We start from the raw sequence: 22,464 nt of genomic DNA on the forward strand, positions 1-22,464 counted from the left end.
ATCAGCTGACTGCTTCTTCCCTAAATAGTTATTGCATAGTTTGGAGCTGTGCTTTGTCATTGTCCTGTTGGCATGGTGTTGGAATATGGAGTTCTTCAAGATCCCTGTTACTCTGTACAAATATCCCACTTTACCACCACCAAAGCACCCCCAGACCATCACATTGCCTCCACCATGCTTGACAGATGGCGGCGTCAAGCACTCCTTCAGCGTCTTTAAATTTTTTCTGCTTCTCACGAATGTTCTTCTTTGATCCGAACACCTCAAACTTAGATTTGTCTGGAAAAAAGTGTTATGGACAATATTCCTCTGTCCAGTGTCTGTGTTCTTTTGCCCATCTTAATCTTTCTTTTTATTGGCCAGTCTGAGATATGGCTTTTGCTTTGCAACTCCGACTTGAAGGCCAGCATTCTGGAGTCGCCTCTTCACTGTTGACGTTGAGACTGGTGTTTTGCAGGTACTATTTAATGAAGTAGCCAGTTGAGGACTTGTGAGGCATCTGTTTCTCAAACTAGACACTAATACACTTGTCCTCTTGCTCAGTTGTGCACTGGGTCCTCCCACTCCTCTTTCTATTCTGTTTAGAGCCAGTTTGTGCTGTTCTGTGAAGGGAGTAGTACACAGCATTGTATGAGATCTTCAGTTTCTTGGCAATTTCTCGCATGGAAAATGTGAGGAAGACAGACATTTTACGTGTCCCCAACCAATAGTTTTTTTGTTCATTTATTTGCGTTGTTTAACCTATTTTTCGACTTATTTTGTACATAATGTCGCCACTAACGTCTCTTATAACCGAAAATAACTTCTAGACATCAGGGCTGCGATTACTCACCACGGACAAGCAGAATCCTTTTTTTCGTTCACCAGTCTGACGAGCCTGACTCAAAGGATATACTGCTTCCTCGGGAACAGGCCCAGATCCCTGTGATTTACGTGAAGAGGTAGAGGAGAAAAAGGGTCCGAAGGGCGGGCTGCCTTCTGAGAATTGGTAGGCGATCTAATAAACCCCCACTTCCCTACATTCTGCTAGCAAACGTGCAATCTTTGGAGAATTAAATCGATGACCTACGCAGAAGATTAGACAACAAACGGGACATTAAAAACTATATCTTATGCTTCACAGAGTCATGGCTGAACGACGACACTGTCAACATGCAGCTGGCTGGTTATACGCTGTACCGGCAGGACAGAACAGCGGCGTCTGGTAAGACAAGGGGCGGCGGACTATGTATTTTTGTAAATAACAGCCGGTGCACGATATCTAAGGAAATCTCGAGCTATTGCTCGCCTGAGGTTGAGTATCTCATGATAAGCTGTAGACCACACCACCACAGTCAGAGGCTGGCACTAAGACAGCATTGAATGAGCTGTAATCCACCATAAGCAAACAGGAAAATGCTCACGCAGAGGCGGCGCGCCACGGGAAACTTAAAACCGTTTTACCAAATTTCTATCAGCACGTTAAATGTTAAATGTGCAACCAGAGGAGAAAATAATTCTTGACCAGCTCTACTCCACACACACAGATGCATACAATGGTCTCCCTCGCCCTCCATTTGGCAAATCTGACCATAATTCTATCCTCCTGATTCCTGCTTACAACCAAAAATTAAAGCAGGAAGCACCCGTGGCTAGATCAATAAAGAAAGTGGTCAGATGAAGCAGATGCTAAGCTACAGGACTGTTTTTCTAGCACAGACTGGAATATGTTCCGGGATTCCTCCGATGGCATTGAGGAGTACACCACATTAGTCATTGGCTTCATCAAAAAGTGCATCGATAACGTCAGCCCCACAGTGACCATACATACATACTAGAGGTTGGCCGATTAATCGGAATGACCGATTAATTGGGGCCGATTTCAAGTTTTCATAACAATCGGAAATCTGTATTTTTTGGGCCGATTTTTAAATTAAAACACTTTATTGAACTAGGCAAGTCAGTTAAGAACACATTCTTATTTTCAATGACGGCCTAGGAACGGTGGGTTAACTGCCTTGTTCATTGGCAGAACGACAGATTTTCACCTTGTCAGCTCGGGGGGAACCAATCTTGCAACCTAACAGTTAACTAGTCCAACGTAATAACGACCTGCCTCTCTCTCGTTGCACTCCACAAGGAGACTGACTGCCTGTTATGCGAATGCAGTAAGCCAAGGTAAGTTGCTAGCTAGCATTAAACTTATCTTATAACTAGTGATTATGATTGATTGTTTTTTTAACTACACATGGTTGATGATATTACTAGATATTATCTAGCTTGTCCTGCGTTGCATATAATCTGACTGATCATACAAGTATCTGACTGAGCGGTGGTAGGCAGAAGCAGGCGTGTAAATATAAATTCAAACAGCACTTTCGTGCGTTTTGCCAGCAGCTCTTCGTTGTGCGTCAAGCATTGTGCTGTTTATGACTTCAAGCCTATCAACTCCCAAGATGAGTTTGGTGTAAGCGAAGTGAAATGGCTAGCTAGTTAGCGCGCGCTAACTAGAGGGACGGAAGCTATACTGTTACACTGGCAATACTAAAGTGCCTATAACAACATCCAATAGTCAAAAGGTTAATGAACTACAAATGGTATAGAGGGGAATATTCATATAATAACTACAACCTAAAACTTCTTACTTGGGAATATTGAAGACTCATGTTAAAAGGAACCACCAGCTTTCATATATTCTCATGTTCTGAGCAAGGAACTGAAACATTAGCTTTTTTACAGAGCACATATTGCACTTTTACTTTCTTCTCCAACACTTTGTTTTTGCATTATTTAAACCAAATTGAACGTTTCATTATTTACTTGAGGCTAAATTGATTTTATTGATGTATTGTATTAAGTTAAAATAAGCGTTCGTTCAGTATTGTTGTAATTGTAATTATTACAACAACAAAAAATTAATCGGACGATTTAATCGGCATCAGCTTTTTTGGTCCTCCAATAATTGGTATCGCTGTTGAAAAATCATAATCGGTCGACCTCTAATACATACCCCAACCGGAAGCCATGGATTACAGGCAGCATCCGCACTGAGCTAAAGGCTAGAGCTGCTGCTTTCAAGGAGTGGGACTCTAACCTGGAAGCTTATAAGAAATCCCGCTATGCCCTCTGATGAACCATCAAACAGGCAAAGCATCAATACGGGGCTAAGATCGAATTGTACTACACCGGCTCTGACGTTCGACGGATGTGGCAGGACTTGCAAACTATTACAGACTACAAACGGAAGCACAGCCGCGAGCTGCCCAGTGACACGAGCCTACTAGGCGAGCTAAACTACTTATGCTCGCTTTGAGGCAAATAACACTGAAACCTGCTGTTCTGGGAGACTGTGTGATCATGCTCTCCGCAGCCGATGTGAGTAAGACCTTTAAAAAAAGTCAACATTCAAAAGGCCGCTGGGCCAGACAGATTACCAGGACGTGTACTCCGAGCATGCGCTGACCAACTGGCAAGTGTCTTCATTGACATTTTCAACCTCTCTCCCTGTCCGAGTCTGTAATACCAACATGTTTTAAGCAGACCAGCAGAGTGCCTGTGCCCAATAACATTAAGGTAACCTGCCTAAATAACTACCGACCCGTAGCACTCACATCTGTAGCCATGAAGTTCTTTGAAAGGCTGGACATGGCTCACATCATCACCATTATCCCAGGAACCCTAGACCCACTCCAATTTGCATACCGCCCCAACAGATCCATAGATGATGCAATCTCTATTGCACTCCACACTGCCCTTTCCAGCACCCATGTGAGAATGCTATTCATTGACTACAGCTCAGCGTTCCACACCATAGTGCTCTCAAAGCTCATCAATAAGCTAAGGACCCTGGGACTGAACACTTCCCTCTGCAACTGGATCCTGGACTTCCTGACGGGCCGCTCCCAGGTGGTAAGGGTAGGTAACAACACATCCGCCACGCTGATCCTCAACCCAGGTGCCCCTCAGGGGTGCGTGCTCAGTCCCCTCCTGTACTCCCTGTTCACTCATGACTGCACAGCCAGGCTTGACTCCAAAACAATCATTGCATTGGCCGATGATACAACAGTGGTAGGCCTGATCACCGACAACGATGAGACCGCCTATAGAGAGGTCAGAGACCTGGCTGTGTGGTGCCGGGACAACAACCTCTCCCTCAACGTGATCAAGACAAAGGAGATGATTGTGTACTACAGGAAAAAGAGGACAGAGCACGCCCCCATTCTCATCGACGGGGCTGCAGTGGAGCAGGTTGAGAGCTTCACATTCCTTGGTGTTCACATCACCAACAAACTAACATGGTCCAAGCACACCAAGGCAGTCGTGAAGAGGGCATTACAAAACCTATTCCCCCTCAGGAGACTGAAAAGATTTGGCATGGGTCCTCAGATTTCTCATTTTGTCTGTCATAGTTGAAGTGTACCTATGATGAAAATTACAGGCCTCTCTCATCTTTTTAAGTGGGAGAACTTGCACAATTGGTGGCTGACTAAATACTTGTTTGCCCCACTGTACATATTACCTCAACTAACTGGTGACATTGAATCTGTACCGGTACCCCCTGTATATAGTCTCACTTTTGTCATTTTACTACTGTACTTAATTACTTGTTACTTTTATTACTTATTCTTATCTGTATTTTTTTTAACTGCATTGTTGGTTAGGGGCTCGTAAGTAAGAGTTTCACTGTAAGGTCTACACCTGTGTTCGGCATGTGACTAATACAATTTGATTTGAATAGCCTTAATTTCTCAGAACAAGAATAGACTGACGAGTTTCAGAAGAAAGTTATTTGTTTCTGGCCATTTTGAGCCTGTAATTTAACCCACAAATGCTGATGCTCCAGATACTCGACTAGTCTAAAGAAGGCCAGTTTTGTTGCTTCTTTAATCTACACAACAGTTTGATGTTATTATAATGGACAAAAAACAAGGACATTTCTAAGTGACCCCAAACTTTTGAATGGTAGTGTATATACTGAACAAAAATATAAGCGCAACAATTAACGATTTTACTGAGTTACAGTTCATATAAGGAAATCAGTCAATTGAAATAATTTTGTTAGGCCCTAATCTATGGATTTCACATGACTGGGCAGTGGCGTAACCATGGGTGGGCCTGGGAGGGCGTAGGCCCACCCACTGGGGAACCAGACCCAGCCAATTATAATGGGTTTTTCGCACAAAAGGGTTTTTACTGCAGACAGAAATACTCCTCCGTTTCATCAGCTGTCCGGGTGGATGGTCTCCGATGAATCTGCAGCTGAAGAAGCCGGATGTGGAGGTCCTGTGCTGGCATGGTTACATGTGGTCTGCGGTTGTGAGGCCGAAGGTGACGTACTGCTAAATTCTCTAAAGCAATGTAGTTTGCGGCTTATGGTAGAGAAATTATCTTGCAACAGCTCTGGTTGGCATTCCTGCAGTCAGGATTGTGCGCTCCCTCAACCTGAGACATCTCTGGCATTGTGTTGTGTGACAAAGCTGCACATTTTTAGTGGGCTTTTATTGTCCCCAGGACAAGGTGCACCTGTGTAATGATCATGCTGTTTAAACAGCTTCTTGATATGCCATACCTGTCAGGTGGATGGATTACTTTGGCAAAAGAGAAATGCTCACTAACAGGGATATTAACACATTTGTGAACAACATTTTAGAGAAATAAGCTTTATGTGCATATGGAACATTTCTGTTTTTTAAATGTATTTAAGCTTATGAAATGTGGGACCAACACTTTACATGTTGCGTTTTGTTTTTGTTCAGTGCATTCGGAAAGTATTCAGACAGCCTTGTTCTAAAATGTATCAAATTACTTTTTTTCCCCCCGCATCAATCTACACACAATACCCTATAATGACAAAGTGGAAAACAGGTTTTTAGAAATGTTTACAAATTGAAACTGAAATACCTTATTTACATAAGTATTCAGACCCCTTGATGTTTCTGCAACATAATTGGATTCCACCTGTGGCAAATTCAATTGATTGGACAGGATGTGGAAAGGTACACACCTGACTTTTATAAGGTCCCACAGTTGACAGTGCATGTCAGAGCAAAACCAAGCCATGAGGTCAAAGGAATTGTCCGTTGAGCTCTGAGAAAGGATTGTGTCGAAGCACAGATCTGGGGAAGGGTACCAAAACATTTCTGCAGCATTGAAGGTCCCCAAGAACACAGTGACTTCCATCATTCTTAAATGGAAAAAGTCTGAACCATCAAGACAAGGAGGTGACCAAGACCCGATGGTCACTCTGACAGAGCTCCATAGTTCCTCTGTGGAGATGGGAGAACTTTCCAGAAGGACAACCATCAATGCAGCACTCAACCAATCAGGTGTTTTATGGTAGAGTGGCCAGACGGAAGCCACTCCTCAGTAAAAGGCACATGACAGCCCGCTTGGAGTTTGCCAAAAGACACCTAAAGACTCTCAGACCTTGAGAAACAAGATTATCTGGTCTGATGAAACTAAGATTGAACTCTTTGGCCTGAATGCCAAGCGTCACTTCTGGAGGAAACCTGGCACCATCCTTACAGTGAAGCATGATGGTGGCAGCATCATGCTGTGGGGATGTTTTTAAGTACCAGGGACTGGGAGACTAGTCAGGATCGAGGGAATGCAGAGTAAAAAAAGATCCTTAATGAAAACCTGCTCAGGACCTCAGGCCCCAGCCCCAGGTTCACCTTCCAACAGGACAAAGACCCTAAGTACGCAGCCAAGACAATGCAGGAGTGGCTTCGGGACAAGTCTCTGAATGTCCTTGAGTGGCCCAGCGAGAGCCAGGACGTGAACCTGATCGAATATCTCTGGAGAAACCTGAAAATAGCTGTGCAGGGACACTCCCCGTCCAACCTGAAAGACCTTGAGGATCTGCAGAGAAAATGGGAGAAACTCCCCAAATACCGGTGTGCCGAGCTTGTTGCGTCATACCCAAGAAGACTCGAGGCTGTAATCACTGCCAACGGTGCTTCAACAAAGTACTAATGTGATATTTCAGATTTTGCTTTGTCATTATGTGGTCAAATTTAAACCATTTAGAATAAGGCTGTAACATAACAAAATGTGGAAAAAGTCAAGGGGTCTGAATACTTTCCGAAGGCACTGTGTATGTAATATAGAATATATAGATAGATATCTATCATTGGCTGAAACATTCACCCTTTATCTTCATCACCCCAACCCTGCTGTAGTACTGAACCAGTGCCACTCTCCTACTCCCTCACACTCCCCATGTTTAATACTCCCTAATTATCTTCATCTAAGAGCTTATTCTTTTTCCTAAGCCATTATGTTATGAAAGAGTAATTAACTTACTTGTTCATTCTCCACAAGCGTATCAGGGACTCTTTCATTAATTATTTGATAAAATGTCAACACAATACTCTCCCCTGTGGTCGTTTTCTTTTCACTCGAACCCTGGGGTAGAGGAGGCCTTTTATCTCTGGTGGAAAAGGAAGTTAACTTTCTGTCATTTGCAGGGTGACTCATGATGGCTCACTAAATAAAAAGATGGAGAACAAGCTATAGGATGAAAAATACAGAATTTTTAGCGCCAGTACAGCCGACTAGCTCTAGCTAACGCAACCTAGCAAATAAATTAATCATTTGATACTTGGGAGTGAAATTATAGTGTGATAGTAACTTTTTAATATATTATCATCACTAAATTGGCAGGTTATGAACACCCTCAGGTAGATGTCAACGCTTTCCAGTGTGAGGAGTTAGACAGCTGCAAGAGGATGAAATGAATTCCATTATGCAGTACAAATCTAACTGCATACTGTAGGAAGACTACAATATCCTGGCTGAGTGGTTGGTTCTATGTAATTGCATTAGAATATGACTTTGGGTAAGTAAACTACTGCTGCATCCTGTAGAATATCCCTGGTAGTTGGCTAAATGGAGAAAAATGAATCCACTCAAGATGCATTTGCTAAGTACAGAAAAGGTGGTAAATAATAAAGACTTATCTCCTACCCAGGAGACGGCTAATCCCTGTAAAACTATGCTCATTACTTCAATGGGAAAGGGGAGATTTGCTTAATTAAGTCGTTAAGGAGCCAGCAACCCCACAGCTGTTTGGGACCACTGCAAATTTAATTTGAGGGAAATGTGATTGACTGATACAGGGGCGGACTGGGACCAGAAATTGGCCTTGGCATTGTTAACACACTGGAACATTTTTTCCCTTGAGGCAAGAGAATGATCATTTTTACAGTTAAGCAGGCCCACTGGCATTTGCCTGAAATTCCAGATGGCTAGTCCGCTACTGATATTTGTGTCACTTTGTGTGTCAGGCTGTATGTGTATCTTAAGTGCTCACAGACTTACATTTTTACACTGAACAAAATATAAATGCAACATTCAATCATTTCAAATATTTTACTGAGTTTCAGTTCATATACCGAAATCAGTCAATTGAAGTAAATTAATTAGGCTCTAATCTATGGATTTCACATGACTGGGAATAGAGATATGCATATGTTGGTCAAAGATACCTTTTTTTTTTAAAGGTAGGGGTGTGTATCAGAAAACCAGTCAGTGCCTGTTGTGACCATCGTTTGCCTCATGCAACATCTCCATCACATAGAGTTGATCAGGCTGTTGATTGTGGCTTGTGAAATGTTGTCCCACTCCTCTTCAATGGCTGTGCAGAGTTGCTGGATATTGGTGTGAACTGGAACACGCCGCCGTACACGTTGATCCAGAGCATCCCACACATGCTCAATGGGTGACATGTCTGGTGAGTATGCAGGCTATTGAAGAACTGGGACATTTTCAGATTCCAATAATTGTGCACAGATCCTTGCGACTAGGGGCCGTGCATTATCATGCTGAAACATGAGGTGATGGTGGTGGATGAATGGCAGACGACAATGGGCCTCAGGATCTTGTCACGTCAAATTGCCATCGATAAAATGCAATTGTGTTACTTATGCCTACCCATACCATAACCCCACCGCCACAATGCTGCACTCTGTTCACAACATTGACACCAGCAAACTGCTCACCCATATGTCTGCCATCTGCCCGGTACAGTTAACCGGATTCATCTGTGTAGAGCACACTTCTCCAGCGTGCCAGTGGCCATCGAAGGCGAGCATTTGCTCACTGAAGTCGGTTATGACGCCAAACTGCAGTCTGGTCAAGACCCTGGTGAGGACGATGAGCACGCAGATGAACTTCCCTGAGACGGTTTCTGACAGTTTGTGCAGAAGTTCTTCAGTTGTGCAAACCCACAGTTTCATCAGCTGGAACACTGCTGCGGGAACTTGCTTCCATTCAGCCACAACAGCATTAGTGAGGTTGGGCGATAAGGCCTGGCTCGCAGTCGGAGTTCCAATTAATTCCAAAGCCATTTTTATTGTCGTTGAGGTCAGGGCTCTATGCAGGCCAGTCAAGTTCTTCCACACCGATGTCGACAAACTGTTTTGTTTTATGCACGGGGTAATTGTCATGCTGAAACAGGATAGGCCCTTCCCCAAACTGTTGCCACAAAGTTGGAAGCATAGAATCGTCTAGAATGTCATTGTATGCTGTAGCTTTAAGATTTCCCTTCACTGGAACTAAGGGGCCTAGCCCGAACCATGAAAACAGCCCCAGACCATTATTCCTCATCCACCAAACTTTACAGTTGGCACTGCATTCGGGCAGGTAGTATTCTCCTGGCATCCGACAAACCCAGATTCGTGTTTTGGACTGCCAGATGGTGAAACGTTATTCATCACTCCAGAGAACGTGTTTCCACTGCTCCAGAGTCCAATTGTGGTAAGCTTTACTCCACTCCAGCCGACGCTTGGCATGTGTATGGTGATCTTAGGCTTATGTGCGGCTGCTCGGCAATGGAAACCCATTTCATGAACAGTTATTGTGCTGATGTTGCTTCCAGAGGCAGTTTGGAGCTCTGAAGTGAGTGTTGCAACCGAGGACAGATGATTTTTATGTGCTTCAGCACTCGCCGGTCTTGTTGTGTGGTCTGTCACTTTGCAGCTGAGCTGTTGTTGCTCCGTTTCCACTTCACAGTAACAGCACTTACAGGGGCAGCTCTAGCAGGGCAGAAATGTGATGAATGGACTTGTTGGAAAGGTAGCGTCCTATGACGGTGCCACGTTGAAAGTCACTGAGCTCATCAGTAAGGCCATTCTACTGCCAATGTTTGTCTATGGAGATTGCAAGGCTGTGTGCTCGATTTTTATACACCTTTCAGCAATGGTGTGGGGCTGAAATAGCCGAATCCACTCATTTGAAGGGGTGTCCACATACTTTAGTGTGTATATATAGTGTATCATCACTTCACTCAAAGTTATATAACTATATGATAGTTATTATATCAATATTTGCTCATAAAGGCACTTCCACTGACATTATTCGCATAATTAATTTTACCTACACAAAAAGATCCCAACATGAACGAACATTGTTGGCATTTCTAAAATTGTACTGGAATGTCATGTTTCCATCAAACGTCAGGTAATTCATCCGCATGAAATGGTTGGATAGAAACTGACACAGACAGTGGTTACTGACACAGACCCCACAAGGGGTGATGGGACCGACTACTGATAAAGAATTTGACTCACTTTATGCTCCACGCAAGGATCGATCATCAAAGCACTAGTGCAAAGGTAGGTCAATCTTCCAGGTATCTGTAGTAAATAGGCAAAAAAAGTCCTAGTGGTAACCTATTATATGGTAAAATAACTCAAACTTACCATGAAAGAGAATGAATCACACAGGCATGCAAGTTGTGTTGTTCAAGGATGCTCTGTTCAGGCAAAGATAATGACTACAGTAACTGCCCCTGTCATTTGTGGTTCAAGTGTGAAAACCCATCATTTGCCACGCGCTGAACCACTTTCGCTGCATAGGCCTAAAGAGCTTAAATGTATATTTAAAAACCGATGTGTTTAAAAAGAAAGAGGGATGCAAAGTTTATTCTCAATAGGGAAAGAGTTAAGAGCTGGAAGGAATCTGCAACAAGCACACCACAATCACAACTTTTGGGTATGTCTCTATAGACGTTAATTTGGATAAAATGCCTTCGGCTTTTATTAGTATATAATATGCTAAGTGTGTCTCTAATATCTCTGTCTAAATGACTGCTGCCTCATTCCCAGATTTACAAACCAAATCTAGTCAAACTAGGCTAATTCAGGCCTGGGGTGGTCTACAAGCAAGTCCTCATTTTTCTGTTCAGAAATGAAGAGCAAAAGTCTATCCTACAGCCAATGGATATCTAAATTGCCGACCCATTGGTCAAAATGAGCTCTGGCGCCAACTACATTGTTCACAAACCATGCTGCTGCTGTAGCATTCAGGGGTTGGCCAGTTTTGCCATGCTCTCTCACATTTTATAGCCTAGTCTATATATTTGAACAGACTATTGATTTCTAGATAAAGATAATTGAATGCTTCCTTGTCCACCCATATAGTGATCATGTACGCAGTAGGCTAGTTAGTTTAGTGGGAGGGCAACAGGAAAATGGAGATATTAAAACTGTGAATGTTACATTGCTTACAATGTTACATTACATTTCAGTGGCCCCCCTCTTGACGGTGGAGAGAGAAATGTATGTTTTAAAGTACATTTCCTGCAGTTCTACACATTTTGCCATGGGGTCTAGAGAAAATGTTTTCAGCCATGACTTATGCCATGTTAATGATATCTGAGTGAACGTGACTAACAAAATCAATGGGGAGGTCTGGAGGTCTGGACCTGGAGGTCAAGGCCCCTGGGAATGCGTGCCCGGTCGGTATTTGGACATGATAACTGACTAGACTAACTTACCAATCTAAAAAGTTCTCCCATGTCACCCCGTTCCTTCACACTCTCCACTGGCTTCCATATGAAGCTTCCATTTGAAGACCATGGTACTTGCCTATGGAGCAACTAGAGTAACTGCCCCTCCCTACCTTCAGGCTTATGCTCAAACCCTACACCCCAACCCGTTGTACTCTGTTCTGTCACCTCTGGTCTCTTGGACCTCCCACCCCTGTGGTAGGGCAGCTCCCCCTTAGCCCAGTCCAAACTCCCCTCTGTCCTGGCACCCCAATAGTTGAACCAGCTTCCCCTGAAGCTAGGACAGCAGATTCCCTGCCCATCCTAGAACAGCAGATTCCCTGCCCATCCTAGAACAGCAGATTCCCTGCCCATCCTAGGACCGCAGGTTCCCTGGCCATCCTAGGACAGCAGATTCCCTACCCATCCTAGGACAGCAGATTCCCTGCCCATCCTAGAACAGCAGATTCCCTGGCCATCCTAGGACCGCAGATTCCCTGGCCATCCTAGGACAGCAGATTCCCTGCCCATCCTAGGACAGCAGATTCCCTGCCCATCCTAGGACAGCAGATTCCCTGCCCATCCTAGGACCGCAGGTTCCCTGGCCATCCTAGGACAGCAGATTCCCTGGCCATCCTAGGACCGCAGATTCCCTGGCCATCCTAGGACCGCAGATTCCCTGCCCATCCTAGGACAGCAGATTCCCTGGCCATCCTAGGACAGCAGATTCCCTGGCCATCCTAGGACCGCAGATTCCCTGGCCATCCTAGGACAGCAGATTCCCTGCCCATCCTAGGACCGCAGATTCCCTGGCCATCCTAGGACCGCAGATTCCCTGGCCATCCTAGGACCGCAGATTCCCTGGCCATCCTAGGACCGCAGATTCCCTGGCCATCCTAGGACAGCAGATTCCCTGGCCATCCTAGGACCGCAGATTCCCTGGCCATCCTAGGACAGCAGATTCCCTGCCCATCCTAGGACCGCAGATTCCCTGGCCATCCTAGGACCGCAGATTCCCTGGCCATCCTAGGACCGCAGATTCCCTGGCCATCCTAGGACCGCAGATTCCCTGGCCATCCTAGGACAGCAGATTCCCTGGCCATCCTAGGACCGCAGATTCCCTGGCCATCCTAGGACAGCAGATTCCCTGCCCATCTTCTGAAAACATCAACAACAACAAAAACACTTTCATGAACTAACACTGGCACTTGACTTTTTTTCCCCCTCACAAGCTCTGACTTTTCTGACAGCTACTTTATTGAGAAAACTGTACCTACTATGACTGTGATATGTGGTTGTCCCACCTAGCTAACTTAATGTGAATGCACTAACTGTAAGTCACTATGGACATTAAAATGTTAAAATTGTTAGCTTACATTGCTAATTGTGTGACTCTCAGTGACTGACAAAACAAGAGAGAAACTGATGATGCACGACCAAGTTTCAAACTTTTACTATTCTGATTCTCATCAGTCAGATGAGACACCAACTGAGTTCCCAAAACCTGCTTATGTTGCTTATGCCTGGAACCGGCCCTGTGTAGAGGACTATATTTAAGAAATAAGGCCTAAGGGGGTGTCGTTTTTGGCCAATATGCCACGGCTAAGGGCTGTTCTTATTCACGATACAACGTGGAGTGCCTGGATACGGCCCTTAGCCGTGGTATATTGGCCATATACAAAAAAACTCTGAGGTGCCTTATTGCTATTATAAACTGGTTTCCAATGTAATACATTTTTTGTCATACCCGTGGTATATGGTCTGATATACCACGGCTGTCAACCAATCAGCATTCAGGGCTCAAACCAGCCAGTTTATAATCATCTTCTTATTGGCTAGCACCATACATGCTCTCACCACTCCAAAGCTCCTAACTCCATGTCTGTTTCTATTTCATCAAATTTGTAGCCCTCTCCATTTACTATGCTCTTCCTCTCCCTCGATCATCTCTTCTTCTCTTTTTGCACACATAGCCACACTCCTTTCTCTTCTCAGTCCCCCTCGGTCTCCCCTTGTCTCCTTGTATTACTTGGCACATGCAGCCCTGCTCTCTCCACGCTATACCCCTGCCACCCCCTCTACCGACACACACTGTTACATATCTCTGGGTCAAATGTAGCTTCAACACACAAGTTATCTTATACAGACTCTTTGTGATATATCTCACTCACACTAACACACATACACAGGGATACACAGAACACACACATGTGGGGTTATGTCTCTGCGTTACTTCTCTCTGTGTGATATCTCTGCAATCCTTGCCTGCTGGGCACAAAATGCAGTGTTTGTTAACAGTGGGGGAGTGGAGACTGTCTTTCTCCTGCTTCCCCTGTCCTTGCCCCCCCCTCCTTCTGTCTCTCTCCACCCATCTCCACCACTCCTCATGTGTGATCCCTCTCCTCCACCTTTCCCTAACCATCCCTCTCCACCACTCCTCATGTGTGATCTCTCTCCTCCACCTTTCCCTAACCACCCCTCTCCACCACTCTTCATGCGTGATCTCTCTCCTCCACCTTTCCCTAACCACCCCTCTCCACCACTCCTCATGCGTGATCCCTCTCCTCCACCTTTCCCTAACCACCCGTCTCCACCACTCCTCATGCGTGATCTCTCTCCTCCACCTTTCCCTAACCATCCCTCTCCACCACTCCTCATGTGTGATCTCTCTCCTCCACCTTTCCCTAACCACCCCTCTCCACCACTCCTCATGCGTGATCCCTCTCCTCCACCTTTCCCTAACCACCCCTCTCCACCACTCCTCATGTGTGATCCCTCTCCTCCACCTTTCCCTAACCATCCCTCTCCACCACTCCTCATGTGTGATCCCTCTCCTCCACCTTTCCCTAACCACCCCTCTCCACCACTCCTCATGTGTGATCCCTCTCTTCCACCTTTCCCTAACCATCCCTCTCCACCACTCCTCATGTGTGATCCCTCTCCTCCACCTTTCCCTAATCACCCCTCTCCACCACTCCTCATGCGTGATCTCTCTCCTCCACCTTTCCCTAACCACCCCTCCCCACCACTCCTCATGCGTGATCCCTCTCCTCCACCTTTCCCTAACCACCCCTCCCCACCACTCCTCATGCGTGATCCCTCTCCTCCACCTTTCCCTAACCATCCCTCTCCACCACTCCTCATGTGTGATCTCTCTCCTCCACCTTTCCCTAACCACCCCTTTCCCCCACTCCTCATGCGTGATCTCTCTCCTCCACCTTTCCCTAACCACCCCACTCCTCATGCGTGATCTCTCTCCTCCACCTTTCCCTAACCACCACTCCTCATGTGTGATCTCTCTCCTCCACCTTTCCCTGACAATCTGACAACCACCCCTCTCCCTGACAATCTGCGTCCTGCATCCATCCGTCAGTCGGTTAGTGGTGAGATGGGGGATGTGAAAACAGGCGGGCGGAAAAGAAAAATGAGAGCAAGAGGGAAAGAAAAACAGAAGCAGATTCAATAAGAGACTTCACTGTGGAGAGGAGGAGTGTGTTTGTGTGTGCTCTATCCTCTCTCTCTCTCTCTCTCTGCGCGAGCGTGCGTAAGCGTGTGCATCTCTTCTGGCTCCACTGTTGTTCACTGGCTCCATGGATGAGCTGGGAAGCGGAGGGAGAGCGGAATCAGCGGATGCGTCTGGCCAGAGGAGAACGGGAGGACTTTGGATCGGCATGCGCGACAAACTGGCGGCGCTGATCATCAGCGGCTCTATCTCCATCCCTCCCTTCCCCCCCTCTCTCCCCTTCTCTCCCTTTCTCTCTCACGTGCACACACACTCACACACAGGCTGGATGTCATCTCGCTAGGCTGAACAAGAGGTGCTTAGGCTTGTCATTAGTCGCACAGGGAGATCCAGAGAGTTGAGTGTGTGTGTGAAGTGGGGACACTGAATACACAGATGTGGCTTTGATTGGCTCGTGGCTTAAATGACTCTCTCACTCTGTCACAGTGGACTTACCTCTGGGATCCTGACAACAAAAACGGTCCCTAAGAGAAGGAGAGAGGGCGGGGGGATATTGGAGGAGTGGAGGGGGGAGGTTTCAGGCACAGAGAGGCTGGCATCCAGAGTAACTAGGGACAGAGAAAGAGTGGAGGCGCGGAAGGAAGGGATGCCCTGGGGGTGCATCTTTCTATTCTTCACGCTCTCTTTTCTATCTGGAGTAAGGACTTGGGGGTTGTGAAGGTCTCTGCCTCGTGCTCTTCCTCTCTCTCTGTCTGTAGGTCTGTCTTTGGCTTAACTCTCTGGGTTGCTTTATTTTGTTCTGTGTCTCTGTTTGTCACTCTTTCTGTGCTGCAGGTGTGTATGCCCCTCTCCTCTTTCTCTCTTTCTCTGTGTGAACTGAACGTGTGATTGTGTTCCTTTTCTAGGTGGTAGTTCAGGGCTCTCATTGCATTGCCTCTCTTTCTCTCTCTCTGTGTATGTGTGTGTGTGTCTGTAGGTGTCTGTGTATTGGGGCGTCCTTGGCTGTGGGACCGGAGGGGTCATGATGGACCTAAAGGAGAGTTGTGGCAGTGAGGGGAGCCATGAGAGTTCCAGTCAGCACCCGTCCTCCTGGCAGGCCTTCTCCCACACCAGCACGCTCCACGGCCTGCGCTTCATCTTCCCCTACGGCCGGCCAACACCTCGCCGCCTGCTCTGGGCCGCCGCTCTGCTGGCCTGCCTGGGCCTCCTGGCCCTGGAGAGTGCTGAGCGCCTGGCCTACTTCCTCTCCTACCCCCATGTGACGAGCGTGGATGCCGTGATGTCGGGGAGCTTGGTGTTCCCTGCCGTCACCGTGTGCAACCTCAACGCCTACCGCTTCAGCCGCCTGTCCCGCAATGACCTGTACCACGCTGGGGAGCTGCTGGCCCTGCTGGACGTCCACCTGAGGATCCCTGAGCCCCAGCTGGCCGAGCCCCATGTCATGGCCTTCCTCACAGACAAGGCCAACTTCACCGCCTACAGGCCCAAGCCCTTCAGCATGCGTGAGTTCACCGAGAGGGTGGGCCATGACCTTAAGGAGATGATGCTCTACTGCCGATACCAAGGCCAGGAGTGCAGCCATAAAGACTTCAAAATCGTAAGTCTACTCATAGTCTCCCTGTCTTTGCTCAGGTCTGGCACGGGTCAGATCTGCCGCTACTGCAGCGCAGTTGAGTCTCTCACTCAGAAGGTTTTGTCTGTCAAGTGTTAATGTGTGTTCTGTGATATGGTCTACAAGTTTTCAAAGACCGGTAGAGGTTTTTTTCCCTCTGAGTTGACTTGATGTATGTTGGTAGCTGATGCCGTTTCCTCCGATGCTACTGTGCACTGGGTCCCCTGCTGTGTATTTCTCTTGATATTTTTGTACTTCCATCTACAGGTAGTTTTTTAGTGATTGTGTACTGCAAACACACACTCTGCAGCTGTCCTGCTATTGTTATCTTTATTTCATCCACAGGATAGCTCTTGGGGTTTTGACAGTCTGTTCTACAGGTCTCTTGATAGTCCCCATAAATATGGAAAAAGTAGTTTGTCTTTGGCTGAACACATGTGATATAATTTCAGATTTCATGGAATGACAGCTCTTGTTACCCAGTTACAGCTGTTGTTGCCCAGTTACAACTCTAGTTGGCCAGTTACAACTGTTGTTGCCCAGTTACTGCTCTTGTTACCCAGTTACAGATGTTGTTGCCCAGTTACAACTCTAGTTGGCCAGTTACAACTGTTGTTGCCCAGTTACTGCTCTTGTTACCCAGTTACAGCTGTTGTTGCCCAGTTACAGCTGTTGTTGCCCAGTTATTTCTCTTGTCCACATACAGCTCTAGTTGGCCAGTTACATCTCTTGTTGGCCAGTTACAGCTGTTGTTGCCCAGTTACGGCTGTTGTTGCCCACTTACAGCTGTTGTTGCCCAGTTACAGCTGTTGTTGCCCAGTTACAGCTCTTGTCCACATACAGGTCTAGTTGCCCAGTTACAGCTCTTGTCCACATACAGGTCTAGTTGCCCAGTTACAGCTCTTGTCCACGTACATCTCTAGTTGCCCAGGGACATCTCTAGTTGCCCAGGGACAGCTCTTGTTGACCAGTAACAGCTCTTGTTGACCAGTTACTGCTCTTTTCCACATACAGGTCTAGTTGGCCAGTTACAGCTTTTGTGGCCCAGTTATAGCTCTTGTTGCTCGGTTACAGCTCTTGCCCGGTTACAGTGCTTGCCCAGTTACAGCTCTTGCCCAGTTACAGCTCTTGCCCAGTTACAGCTCTTGCCCAGTTACAGCTCTTGCCCGGTTACAGCTCTTGCCCAGTTACAGCTCTTGCCCAGTTACAGCTCTTGCCCAGTTATAGCTCTTGTTGCTCGGTTACAGCTCTTGCCCGGTTACAGCTCTTGCCCAGTTACAGCTCTTGCCCAGTTACAGCTCTTGCCCGGTTACAGCTCTTGCCCGGTTACAGCTCTTGCCCGGTTACAGCTCTTGCCCAGTTATAGCTCTTGTTGCTCGGTTACAGCTCTTGCCCAGTTACAGCTCTTGCCCAGTTACAGCTCTTGCCCAGTTACAGCTCTTGCCCAGTTACAGCTCTTGCCCAGTTACAGCTCTTGTTGCTCGGTTACAGCTCTTGCCCGGTTACAGCTCTTGCCCAGTTACAGCTCTTGCCCAGTTGCAGCTCTTGCCCAGTTACAGCTCTTGCCCAGTTATAGCTCTTGTTGCTCGGTTACAGCTCTTGCCCAGTTACAGCTCTTGCCCAGTTACAGCTCTTGCCCAGCTACAGTTTGTAGCCCACAAGTTCTCCAGACCATGTACAGGCTGTAGTATATGTACAGGTTGCTGCTAATGAGTTTTCCTCAGTGCTTTTTGTCTTGTAGCCATAGAGCTGTAGCACACACACAGGCCCTGCTGTAGACATACCTTTAGGCTCTGATCTGCTTTGATGAGCTTCCCTTTGAGTAGTGTAATCATTCTTGTCATTAAAGGAGAATATCTCTGTCTAAACTAGCATACTGGCAGCTTGTAGATCGTCTGAGTTGAGGCTTCCAGGTCGCCCAGTTTTGTAGTCACAGATGGATTCATATCTTGGTTTTTCATCTCGGGACACACTCACTGTCACTGCACAAAGACCAACTGGCAAGGCAACAGTGATGTGTAATGTAATAGCTTCCCTGATATTATTGGGGTGGTCTCAGTGACTCATTTATAATTCTGTCAGGAATTAGTCATTCTTCAATGGTGAATCTGTAACCTAGTAATCTTTTGGGAATCTCTGTTTGGAAAATATGTAATTTCCTGTTAACTCTGTTGGATCTTTGGGTGTAAATATTGACCTAAGAATGCTCTGTAGTCAAACTTGCTAGTCCCTGTAGTGATTTATGTACTAGTGACGTTTCTTCAAATCAAGTTGCATTGGTTACATACACATATTTAGCAGATGTTACTGCGGATTTAGCGAAATGCTTGTGTTCCTAGCTCCCAACAGTGGAGTAATATCTAACAGTTCACAACAATACATACAAATCTAAAGTAAAATAATGGAGTTAAGAAAACCAGTACCGGTCAAAAGTTAGGACACACCTACTCTAGGGTTTTTCTTTATTTTTACTGTTGTTTACATTGTAGATTAATAGTGAAGACATCAAAACTATAAAATAACACATATGGAATCATGTAGTAACCAAAAAAGTGTTAAACAAATCAAAATATATTTTATATTTGAGTTTCTTCAAAGTAGCCACCCTTTGCCTTGATGACAGCCTTGCACAGTCTTGAAGGAGTTCCCATATATGCTGAGCACTTGTTGGCTACTTTTCTTTGACTCTGCAGTCCAAATCATCCCAAACCATCTCAATTGGGTTAAGGTCAGGTGATTGTGGAGGCCAGGTCATCTGATGCAGCACTCCATCACTCTCGTTCTTGGTCAAATAGCCCTTACACAGCCTGGAGGTGTGTTGGGTCATCGTGGAAAAATATTTTGATTTGTTTAACACTTTTTTAGTTACGACATGATTCCATATGTGGTATTTCAAAGTTTTGATGTCTTCACTATTATTCTACAATGTAGAAAAAGGTCAAAATAAAGCAAAAACCTTGAATAAATAGGTGTGTCCAAACTTTTGACAGGTACTGTATAGAAATATTTGGACAAACAATGTCGGAGTGGCATTGACTAATGTACAGAAGAATAGAATTCAGTATATACCTATGAATTGAGTAAGGCAGGATGTAAACATTATTAAGGTGACTAGTGTTCCATTATTAAAGTGGCCAGTGATTACATGTCTATGCATATTGGGCAGCAGCCTCTAATGTGCAGGGTTGAGTAAAAGAGTGGTTGCCGGCTAGTGATGGCCGGCTAGTCTGATGGCCTTGAGATAGAAGTTGTTTTTCAGTCTCTCGGTCCCAGCATTGATGCACTTTCGCCTTCTGGATGGTAGCGGGATGAACAGGCCGTGGCTCGGGTAGTTGATGTCCTTGATGATCTTTTTGGCCTTCCTGTGACATCGGGTGCTGTAGGTGTGCTGGAGGGCAGGCCGTGTGCCCCCGGTGATGCGTCGGGCAGACCGCACCACCCTCTGGAGAGCCCTGCGGTTGCGGGCAGTGCAGTTACCGTACCAGGCGGTGATACAGCCCGACAGGATGCTCTCAATTGTGCATCTGTAAAACTTTGTGAGGGTCTTAGGGACCAAGCCAAATTTCTTCAGCCTCCTGAGGTTGAAGAGATGCTGTTGCGCCTTCTTCACCACACTGTCTGTGTGGCTGGACCATTTCAGATCGTTGTGATGTGTACGCTGAGGAACTTGAAGCTTTTCACCTTCTCCACTGCGTTTTGTTGACGTTGAGGGAGAAGTTATTTTCCTCGCACCACTCTGACAGGGCCTTCACCTCCTCTCTGTAGGCTGTCTCGTCATTGTTGGTAATCAGGCCTACAAATGCTGTGTCTTTTGCAAACTTGATGATTGAGTTGGAGGCATGCGTGGCCACGCAGTCATGGGTGAAAAGGGATTACAGGAGGGGGCTGAGCACGCACCCTTGTGGGGCCCCTTTGATGAGGATCAGCGATGTGGAGGTGCTGTTTCCTACCTTCCCCACCTGGGGGCGGGATAGGGCAGTGTGCAGTGCGATGGTGATTGCATTGTCTGGATCTATTGGGTATGTATGCAAATTGAAGTGGGTCTAGGGTGTCGTGTAAATTAGAGGTGAAATTAATCTTAACTAGCCTCTCAAAGCACTTCATGATGATAGAAGGGAGAGTTACGGGGCGATAGTCATGTAGTTCAGTTACCTTTGCTTTCTTGGGTACAGGATCAATGGTGGACATCTTGAAGCAAGTGGGGACAGCAGTCTGGGATAGGGAGAGATTGAATATATCCGTAAACACTCTAGCCAGCTGGTCTATGCATGCTCTGAGGACGCAGCTAAGGAGGCCGTCTGGCCCAGCAGCCTTAAGAAGGGTTAACAAGTTGAAATGTCTTACTCACGTCAGCCACAGAGAAGGAGAGACCACAGTCCTTGGGAGCGTGCCGTGTCAGGTGGCACTGTGTTATCCTCAAAGCGGGCAAAGAAGGTGTTTAGCTTGTCCAGGAGGAAGACGTCAGTGTCCGCAACGGGCTGATTTTCCCTTTGTAATCTGTGATTGTCTGTAGACCCGGCCACTTACGTCTTGTCTCTGAGCCATTGAATTGCGACCCCACTTTGTCTCTGTACTGACGTTCGGCCTGTTTGATTGCCTTACGGAGGGAATAACTACTCTGTTTGTATTCAACCATATTCCCAGTCACCTTGACATGGTTAAATGCAGTGGTCTGCGCTTTCAGTTTTGCGCGAATGATGCCATCTATCCACGATTTCTGATTTGGGTAGGTTTTAATGGTTACAGTGGGAACAACATCTGCTATATACTTCCTGATGAACTCAGTCACCGTGTCAGTGTATACATCAATGTTATTCTCAGAGGCTACCCGGAACATATCCCAGTCCGCGTGATCAAAACAATCTTGAAGCATTGAATAGACCTTAGCACGGGTACTTCCTGTTTGAGTTTCTGCCTATAGGGAAGTATGAGCAAAATGGAGTGTCACGGGTCCTCCTCTGCAGTGCAGGGGGCAGTTCCTCCTGCAGGCAGAGGAGGGTCGTTAGTGATTGGAGTCACCTGGGCAGCCAGTTTCTGGTTGTCTTTTCCACTCCACTGGTTTTGTGTGCATAAAACCCCACCACATGTGACTGCAAGAAGACCAGGGCCAGTTAGTTAGTGGTTTTTGGAGGATAGTGGGGTGTGGCTCCTGTCCTTGAACCCAGACTGACAGCAGGTGAGTTGTGTTTTTTTTTGAGCATTTGTAATAGTTGTATTGGTTGAGGAAAATGTCTTCCATTCTGAGTAGTTTTGTTCAAGCTCCTTCAGAGGTAGCCTTAAAGGTGTGTACTAAGGAGCAGTTAATTGAAATTGCTGAACATTATCAGATTGAGATGGTTGGATTTTTTTTTAAAGAGACTGTTAAAACTAGATTAAAGCAGGGTCTTAGAGAAATGGGTGTTTTTTGGGGTCGTAGTAGTGAGGGTGCAAGTTTTCAGTCTAGCCCTTCATTAACTTTTGAGCAGCAGAAGGAGCTGTTGCAAATGCAGTTAGAGAGAGAGCGATTGAGAAATGCTAATAGACCAGAAGGACTAACACAGTTTGATGTTACACAGAATCTTTGTTTGTTGCCTAAATTTGATGAGTCAGATCCAGACACATACTTTGCTTTATTTGAGCGTATTGCGGAAGCTAGAGCTT

General features: G+C 46.1%; 1 protein-coding gene across 2 annotated transcripts in view; it reads left to right on the plus strand.

Annotated features, from left to right (window-relative positions):
* Positions 1–15,095: 15,095 nt before the first annotated feature.
* The window catches only part of LOC110486711 (acid-sensing ion channel 2), a 445,230-nt gene continuing 437,861 nt past the window's right edge, over positions 15,096–22,464 (plus strand). Inside the window, exons 1-2 of one of the 2 annotated variants that reach the window (XM_090196995.1) lie at positions 15,096–15,567; positions 16,189–16,809. In XM_090196995.1, coding sequence (XP_090053121.1) covers positions 16,234–16,809 — 576 coding nt within the window. In that variant the 5' untranslated portion in view covers positions 15,096–15,567; positions 16,189–16,233. Of the gene's footprint in view, positions 15,568–16,171; positions 16,810–22,464 lie in introns of those variants that run through there. The other variant, XM_090196994.1, reaches the window with a different exon arrangement.

The sequence above is a fragment of the Oncorhynchus mykiss genome, chromosome 13 (assembly GCF_057628025.1).
Source record: "Oncorhynchus mykiss isolate SJ-2025 chromosome 13, ASM5762802v1, whole genome shotgun sequence".
NCBI classification, from domain to species: domain Eukaryota; kingdom Metazoa; phylum Chordata; class Actinopteri; order Salmoniformes; family Salmonidae; genus Oncorhynchus; species Oncorhynchus mykiss.